Source organism: Barbus barbus (genome assembly GCF_936440315.1).
Source record: "Barbus barbus genome assembly, chromosome: 10".
NCBI lineage: Eukaryota > Metazoa > Chordata > Actinopteri > Cypriniformes > Cyprinidae > Barbus > Barbus barbus.
The window spans coordinates 19719718-19729346 of record NC_136738.1 but is presented as its reverse complement, the minus strand read 5'-3'; the positions used below and the strand labels follow the sequence as shown (position 1 = coordinate 19729346).

The window sequence follows — 9629 nt, the reverse complement described above, 5'->3', positions numbered from 1 at the left end:
TTTAAATGTAAAGTTACTTCTAGAACGAGCTGCCTTTGAGTAATGTAGCAAAATACTACAGTTACAGTAACAATAATTATTATAACTGTATCATTAGTATGACTATGTTCGTAAGTAAGCCCAGTAACAATATAGAAAACAAATGACGTACCATTTTGAAATAAACAAGGTGGCTGCTTTTTACATTTGTACAGAACTGTATGACAGAACAATATTTTTTTTTTTAAATCGATTTATATTGTTTCTAAAATGCGTCGAAAGCGCTGCGATTGCGTGACGTGATCAGTCGACGCCTTTACGTGAAACCTGCGTCAGTGTGCCGCCTTCTAGAAATCATACCGCTTCGGTAAGTGCTCTTCCCTTACATACATAAAAAATAGTAATACGTTTTGAACATAATGTCAGTTAAATTATTTCTAGTTTGTCGTTGCTTTCTGGAGAGTGTTCTTTCCGATTAACCAGGCAATCGGTAATTATTAGTCTTTATTTGCGATCGAAGCTGCCGTTACCACGGTGCTTGGAAGCCAAAGCAAGACGCTAGCACTAGCACGATTTGACACAAAGCCCTCATATCAATTTTAAACTCAGCAATCCTTATTTACAAAAGCTTACAGCCTGTTGAAATCATCAACTGTCGATGAAGCACAGACATAGGAACTGGAGAAAGTAAACCAAGTTGTCGTGTTTGTCTTTATGCGGCTCTGGTCAGGCGCTGGCCCACTAACAGTATCTCTATTGTTGTGAATAAACAGAATGCCCATAAAAGCCCTATTGATTATTGTGTGCCACACCTTTCATTACATAAAAGCATTTGCCTCGTTAAATATTATGCAGTTATTCAGAACTGTTTTCCAAGTAGGTTATTGTTGATTTTAACAGACAGCATGATACTAATTTTTTTTTTTTTACTGTAACTTAGGCACAAAGCCATGTTGTTGTTAGACATGTTATAAAATGTTATTTAACAATGTAAAGTTAGCCTAGTATAAAAAAAATATTTTTTAAAAAAATTTGAGTAATTATTAAGTTCACTGTTTACTCTTTTTAAATGGGATGTTACACTTCTTGTCAGTATTTAATTGCAACCAAAATTGTGCTGTATTTCTAAGAGTCAGTCAGAAAGTGATAGGAAATGGCCAGTCAGTCCATGGATGTCGTTGCGAAGGCTCTGGAGCAGCAGGTGCTGCAGTCGGCACGGATGGTGGAAGAGCAGCTGGATGCCGAACTGGGGAAGTTGGAGCGCATGGATGAAGATGATCTGGAGCGACTGAAGGAGAGAAGGCTTGAGGCCCTTAAGAAAGCTCAGAAACAGAAGCAGGTGAGTATTATGATTAGAGATCGACCGATATGGGTTTTTCTATAACCGATGTCGAGGTCAGGTCAGGGTCAGCCGATATGTGCTTACGATTTTTAGGGCAGATATCTTGAAGTTTTCCCCCCTTCATTTGCATGCTAAAATGTCACACTAATAATAAGTGGATGCACAACATTTCTAAACTTAACATCATTTATTGGACACTGACTTGAACCATCTCTCGAATCTTAATTTAAAGAGTCATGGATCGGATAATTTTTCGGGTCAGCAAAAAAAGTTGTGTAAACTACTAGCTTAACTATTAAAGTCAGTAATAAAACAAGAACAATTACACAAATTACAAGCATTGATGAACAGCCTACAACACAAAATTATAAATAAAGACAGTAACAGTAGTATTCAGGTGCAGAAATGTAAAAAATTAAGTGTAAAACAACACAATAATGCTTACTGCATAAGTAAAATACAGATGATTAGCAGACAGAAGCAGGTATTATAGGCTGCTGTCTCTTTAAGACTAAATGCACGGACCAAATACTGACACACATCCGGTTTCTTTCTCTGCTGTATACGTTATCTTAAGACATAACTGACTGTATTTACCAGAATACTTGCCAAAATGGGTATTTTAACATAACTTTGTGTGTATGTATCCATCCGTTGAGGCGTTGTCTGAAACACGGTATCTGAATCGTGCCTCTCTCTGCGTGTGCGCGCTTCAGTGTGTGCAGCAGTGGCTGAGCACAGAAAACGGAGCGCGAGTCCCGAAACCTGTGCAAATGATAAACTTTCATAAATGTATCAGTTAATCCGTACGGATCAGGGATGGGCAGTATTTGAAATACATATATTTAAAATACGTATTTGAAATACAAAATACTATTTTGTATTTAAATACCTTTGAAAAAAATCTAATGTATTGTGTATTTAAATACATTTAATCTTAGTATTTTGTATTTTCAAAATACATAAAATACTTTTTCATTTAGAATAAAATGTAGCATCCCAGTTGTTGACAACTATATCATCATTCACAGTGATAACTTTACAGTTAGCTTGTTGATGATTCTGGATTTTCAGCTAAATACATGCTGTTTTGCTGTATATAAACCATACAAAATGCTTGAAATGATTATTGCACTACTATGGGCATGACTTTAACATTAAAACAATGTGATCTTGCTTTTGTGGGGAAAAAAAAGCATACCTTTAGATTTAGATTTTGGTTTTATCAGCTAAAAACTTTAATCATTATTACTTGCTATGGTGATATGACAATATAAATGTCAGCGATGATATAAACTGTAAATCAATTGAACTTTTTCTATATTGTTTATATATCGTTGCGGTATGCAAATATATCTGTGGAGCTTCTAGTGGGCAGGAGCTATTGACACGTCAGAGCGATAAAGAAACATGGATAAATGAGTAATAAGCAGCTTTCTGTGTGTGTGTACCCCAAGACAAAGATAACTATAATGTTAATAATAAAAAAAAATAATTTGACATACACTAGGCACAGCTGCCTTGTACTAAAGCTCAAGCGCGATTGTCCTTTCGCTAACAGACAGATATCACAGGATTACAACCCGAATTCTGAAAATGTTGGGATGTTTTTTACATTTGAATAAAGTGAAAACTAAGACTTTCAAATCACATGAGCCAATATTTTATTCACAATAGAACATAGAGAACATAAAAAAATGTTTAAATGGAGAAGTTTTACACATTTATCCACTAAATGAGCTCATTTCAAATTTGATGCCTGCAACAGGTCTCAACAAAGTTGGCACGGGGGCAACAAAGGACTGAAAAAGAAAGAAACGAAAAAGATTCAGCTGGGAGAATATATTGCAACTAATTAAGTTAATTGACATCTGGTCTGTAACATGATTAGCTATAAAAGGGATGTCTTGGAGAGGCAGAGTCTCTCAGAAGTAAAAATGAGCAGAGGCTCTCCAATCTGTGAAAGAGTGCGTAAAAAGATTGTGTAATACTTTAAAAACAACGTTCCTCAACGTCAAATTGCAAAAGCATTGCAAATCTCATCATCTACAGTGCATAACATCATCAAAAGATTAAGGCCGAAGACCTTTGTTGGATGCCTGTGGTCTTTGGGCCCTCAGACAACACTGCATCACTCATCGGCATGATTCTGTCATTGACATTACTAGATGGGCCCAGGAATACTTCCAGAAACAACTGTCGGTAAACACAATCCGCCGTGCCATCTGCAGATGCCAACTAAAACTCTATCATGCAAAGAGGAAGCCATATGTGAACATGGTCCAGAAGCGCTGGACCATTTCAAAGTGGAAAAGTGTTCTATGGTCAGATGAGTCCAAATATGACATTTTTGTTGGAAATCATGGACGGCGTGTCCTCCGGGCTAAAGAGGAGGGAGACCTTCCAGCATGTCATCAGTGTTCAGTTCAAAAGCCAGCATCTCTGATGGTATGGGGGTGCATAAGTGCATACGGTATGGGCAGCTTGCATGTTTTGGAAGGCACTATGAATGCTGAAAGGTATATAAAGGTTTTAGAGCAACATATGCTCCCCTTCAGATGACGTCTATTTCAGCAAGACAATGCAAAATCACATACTGCAGCTATTACAACAGCATGGCTTCATAGCAGAATAGTCTGGGTGCTGAATTGGCCTGCCTGCAGTCCAGATCTTTCACCTCTAGAGAACATTTGGCGCATCATTAAATGAAAAATACGTCAAAGATGACCACAAACTCTTCAGCAGCTGGAAACCTATATCAGGCAAGAATGGGACCAAATTCCAACACTAGAACTCCAGAAACTCATAACCTCGATGCCCAGACATCAAATGTATGCCTTGTATGCAAGGACAGTGCTAAACCCTTAGTGATTTCTGACATTCTTGACGGTTAACGTTGGACAGGTTGAATGAGGACAATAACTGTGCAACGTGTATATATATATATATATATATATATATATATATATATATATATATATATATATATATATATAGTCATTGGTCGGAACACGTCACTTTATTAGGCTGATTCCCATTTTTATTCGCATTACACAGTTGATGGAAACACACGCATATTCTTGAGCTGAATTTTCATTAATGCAAATAAGTTGGATGGAAACCCGGCTATTGTCTGCATCAAACCATGCTTCCGAACAAATGTCATACACCGTTCTGGGCTGCTCCAGGACAGCTCTGTGTCTCCGAGCACGGTGCTGTCTGTGAGCGGGGCGGAGTAACGTAGCCCTCAATCACGCTGCAGTGTTTGTGAGAGCTGCCGCCTTCTCCACCCCACACACAGAGTGATATTCTCCGACTCCGATACAGGAAAAATAAAACATAACTTATAACATTGGGGCTAATATGTTAGCAAGCAAGCTGCTGATAGTTTTCGACTACAGTCCTTAAAGTTAACTGCAAGTAAGCGAACCTTCAACCAGCTGTTGCATTATGCCAGTTCCCGACGGTTCTTTACTTTACTTTTACTTACTTTTAGTCATTTAGCAGACGCTTTTATCCAAAGCGACTTACAAATAAGAAAAAGTAACAAACTAAAAGTTAAAACTCTGTAAATACTATCTACACACACATTTAAGAAAATACAGAAATTAAATAAAATTGACATGCATACAACAACATTTCAATAGTAAACATATAAATAAAAATAAAAAGCGATACTTAAATCCTTTGCCGGTGTCCCAGCCCGGTGGAGTCGATGGTCTTTACACTCTTTACTTTTAGTCATTTAGCAGACAATTACACCCATACCTTCAGATCATCTCTCCATTCATTCATGCCATAGCTTTTGGAGATCTCAGGCTGGAACAAAGTCATATTAGCCATAAAAGTGGCAAGCCTGGTGATGGATTGACGGCCACTGCCTCCAACTCCAACCAACAAATCATTTCCCTCAGGCTGTTTTAACACACGGCTGATCCTGGACAGGTGCTCCAAGACATAACGGAATATGACCAAGTTCACGCGGTTCTTGTGGGTTTGGTTGTACTCCTCCAGATAGGCTTCTACCACCTCACTAAAGCGCTCCATGGAGGGAACCTCTGCATACAGCCTCACTTTCATCCACGTCAGGGGTCATATAATCTCCAAACAACAAATTCTGCATATTCTCCTCACCAATAGGTTTTTTACCATCCTTAAGATGTTCAAAGACTGTGTCTAAAGTTTTCCTTGAAGTGCTCCTTCACAATATTGTTTATGAGTGAGAAGAGCCAGGCTCGGTCCTGGTCCTCCACAAGGCGATCATAGAAGACGTGGTACAATTCGTGTACGAAAAGCCTGATCATCATGGTTCTATGCTATTCCTTTTTTTTTCACTAAATGAAGCAACAATTCATAGTTTACTAGTAATATATAGTAAATATATGGCTATAGAACTTTGAAATATCAGAATTTAAGCCTTACCTTTATCTCCTAGGACTGTTGTTGAATCTTCCAAAAGTTTTGGCTTTGGGTCCTTCACATGTGGCAGCAGCACGTTCCACCACACCAATAACACGGGGCTGCACGCGGACGTGCCTGACTTTAAATTGGCGCTACTAAACACGGATATCGGCCGATGCCGATATATTAAAAAATGACAAATATCGGTCCGATATATCGGTCGACCTCTAATTATGATGAATGTTCTTAAAGAAATATTGGTCTAAATTTTGATCTCGTTTAAAATGTAGCATCACAATGTTTATTCAAAATGAGTAATCTACATGAGGGGTTTATTACAGTGCACTGAAATAGATCAGATTCCCTTACTAGTGTGATTAAACTTTGTGATCTGTTGTATGTGTCTGTCCTCAGGAGTGGATATCTAAAGGACATGGTGAATACAGAGAAATCCCAAGTGAGAAGGATTTCTTTGCTGAGGTGAAAGAAAGCAAAAGTGTGGTCTGCCATTTCTACAGAGACTCTACCTTCAGGTATTTGAGGACTTTTTTATATTATATTATCCTTGTACTTTGGATTATAAATCAAATGTGCAAACAGATATTTCAGTGTTTAATTTATTTCCCAAAGATGCAAAATTTTGGACAAGCATCTAGCTGTTTTGGCAAAGAAACATCTGGAAACAAAGTTCATCAAACTAAACGTTGAGAAGGCTCCATTCCTAACTGAGAGGCTGAGGGTCAAGGCCATTCCCACACTGGCTCTGGTGAAGGACGGGAAGACTAAGGATTATGTTGTGGGCTTCACCGATCTGGGTAACACCGATGAATTCCCTACTGAAATGCTGGAGTGGAGACTGGGCTGCTCAGATATCATCAACTACAGGTAAGATATATAATATTCGATAGTTAAACACACTGAGGTGTTACAGGGTCAGGCCACCATGCAGGGGCACCAGAGTGTAAGCACAGGGCATGGCATTTTCGATGTAACAATGTCTGAGTTTGACGGATCCATGGACAGACATGCATTGATCTGAACACACCTCCTCGGATTAACATACAATGATGGCGCTTGTTAAGAGACGTGTTCAAGAATCATGACGTCACGGTTCTCCCAATTTCTGTGCAAGGATTAAAAGAAGTATTTGTATTTTAAACTAGGGAGTTAGTTTTGAGTTATGTTTTTGTTCTAGAGGAACCTACTATAAAAACATTATTCTAGAGTATAGGTGTAAATATCAAAATATTTGATTCTCTATTTCATGATCCGTTTTAAAATATAATTTATTCCTGTGATGGCAAAGGTGAATTTTCAGCAGCCATTACTTCAATATTCAGTCACATGATCCTTCAGAATCATTAATACGCTGATTTGGTGCTCAAGATACATTTATTATTATTATCAATGTTGAAACCATGATTTTTTTCAGGATACTTTAATGAATAGAAATGTCAACATAATAGCATTTTTTTATTTTTTATAATGTAAATATCTTTACTGTAACTTCTGGACAATTTATTGTGTACTTTAAATAATAAAAGTATTAATTTCTTTGTTTTTACTTTTATTGAAACTACTTTGACATTTCTATCTTTACTTCTTCTAGTGGGAATCTTTTGGAGCCACCAACTATTGGACAGAAGTCAGGGTCAAAGTTCACCAAGGTGGAGAAAAAGACCATCAGAGGCAAAGGTTATGACTCGGACTCTGAATCTGATGAGGATTAGAGGACTAAAACATCAAGCTCTGTCTTTCTCAGGGCTTCCTACATAACAGTCCTAAGTCTTGTAACACCACTTTGTGGTCACTTTTTTTGTTTATTTTTTTCAGTCTTTATATAAATTCTTTTCTCTCACCTTTGTCTTACGTTTGCCTATTTTAAGATGACTGAATACCATCTGATAGGGTATTTATACTTCATTTCATATCTCTTTCATTTTTAATGTACAGAAGTGAAACTTTTCTATGGAGCATAATTCTGAAGGTTCTCTCTCTTTAGCACTGATTTTTTATCTAAGGAAGATTGAGCTTTTGTTAGATGGAAGAATCAGAAGCATTTAAACAATGGTGCAAACACAAACTCATTATTTTAGCCTCTGATGGACTGATGCTCAGATCAGTGAGCATCGAACAAGTGCCAAGGAAGCAAACTTCTGTATTCCACTAAGAATCGCCACCTCTTTCTCCCATTGATGTGAAGGATGTGCTTTTTTTGCTTTTATAGCAGTACATGACTTATTAAAAAATTATATAATATGCTGGGTTTGTTCATGTTAATGAATAATTTCTTTGTGTCTCACTGAACATATTAGTGATTTAAATATTACATCACCTGAGTGACTGATGTTTAAAAAGCACAATTTTGTAGAAGACAAAAGATCTAGTAATTTACATTTTACATTCATGTAATTGGCTATTATCCAGAGCAACTTACATTTAATTCTAAGTACACATTTACATTTGATCAAGTTCTTGCTTTCCCTGGGAATGCTCTACTGTTTGAGCTACAGTAAAGAAGAGTGGTATTCAAATCTTTATTAAACAACAAAAACACTGCACAAATGGTAGGCCACAAAAATTCTATGACTCAATGGCTTTCTGCTCAAGTGGTTTCAGGAGGCGTTTCACCACCAGCTCGCCTTTGCTATTCAGATATGTGTTAGCCATGTCCTCCTCAGCAGGCAATCCGTAGGGGAGCTTGAGAGGCTCAATCCTGCAGATAAAGATATTATTTTAATAAATGTATTCTAATGGTCAGCAATCATGTTAAACTGATTTAAATGTGCAAGTCCAGCTTACATAACTAGATGCTTAATGATTTTCAGTAGATTGTTCACTGATGGGGTGTTCTTGTGGATACGGGGTTCATGTGCCTGGTGATAAAGAACATGATGTATTAAATATTAGTTCACTTAAATTTGATCATTTCTTATTAGAATATTGTCACATCCCACCTTCATAAGCCCCAAACTCTTCACAACCTTCTTTTCCCAGTAGGGTCGTCTCATTGTGCTTTTAACTCGTGTCACTATATGCAGTTTATGTGGGTGTTCTGGATCACCTCCATACTTGTCATGTTCTTTTGCTCGTTCCTCAAATACCTGAAGGACGGAAATATGGTGAGATGTCATCTCGTTCAATAAACTGAAACGAATAAAACGATGCAAGTACATTTGAACCGTCACATACCTGTGGAGGGATGCGACTCTTAGTGAATTTGGTGCGACATGATGTGGCTTGAGTCAGATTCTGTAATAACAGTTTAAACGATTTATTAAACACTTTTTTCGTCATAGTCATCAAATCAATTATCCCGATTTATCCATCGAGGCTGATGATGAAATATGAAAGAATCTCACCTTTGTGACACTGGAGGCAGATGTTAGAAGAGCTCGATACAGTCCTGCCATGATTACACACTGACTGCCGTTGACTTGAACGCTACTTAGGAAGGTTATTAGCTACAATTATTCATGCCCAGTACAGCACTCAATAAGTGGACTATATAGTGACCACAACTGCTTCAATGAATTTTATGTTATTTACTCAAATACCCATGTTATTCCGATAAACGTACCATAACAACAAACTACTGCATCAGTGCATGTGTATGTCAAATATATTGACTGGAAACGGAAACAACTCTTTGTTAACCCTTTAAAACCTAAGGGTAAAATAGGTCATTTTTACATATTTTGTTTATTTGACTGTAAAATTCTAACAGAATGTGCTATTTTCAAGTGCAAGGTGTCATTTTTTTCAGAAAACAGACGGCTTTCAAAAAAGTACAGTTTTTGACCATTAATGTCGTGTGTTGAGTTTGTAAACAGAATTTAAATAGACAAAAATAAAAAACAACAGTAAAATATTTTCTGTTTTTTATTTATAAAAAAGAGAAAAATCG

General features: G+C 37.1%; 2 protein-coding genes across 2 annotated transcripts; one reads left to right on the top strand and one right to left on the bottom strand.

Annotated features, from left to right (window-relative positions):
- The first annotated feature begins 15 nt into the window (after nt 1-15).
- txndc9 (thioredoxin domain containing 9) lies at nt 16-8299 on the top strand. The gene is made up of 5 exons (XM_079427106.1): nt 16-346; nt 1110-1318; nt 6137-6255; nt 6353-6607; nt 7332-8299. Exons 2-5 carry the CDS (start codon nt 1133-1135, stop codon nt 7450-7452), a joined length of 681 nt encoding a protein of 226 aa, XP_079283232.1. The 5' UTR covers nt 16-346; nt 1110-1132; the 3' UTR covers nt 7453-8299.
- mrpl30 (mitochondrial ribosomal protein L30) lies at nt 8116-9362 on the bottom strand. Its single transcript, XM_079427107.1, has 5 exons — nt 9085-9362; nt 8915-8974; nt 8680-8826; nt 8525-8598; nt 8116-8438 (listed from the first exon to the last, which is right to left on the bottom strand). Exons 1-5 carry the CDS (start codon nt 9133-9135, stop codon nt 8306-8308), a joined length of 465 nt encoding a protein of 154 aa, XP_079283233.1. The 5' UTR covers nt 9136-9362; the 3' UTR covers nt 8116-8305.
- Nucleotides 9363-9629: the final 267 nt, after the last annotated feature.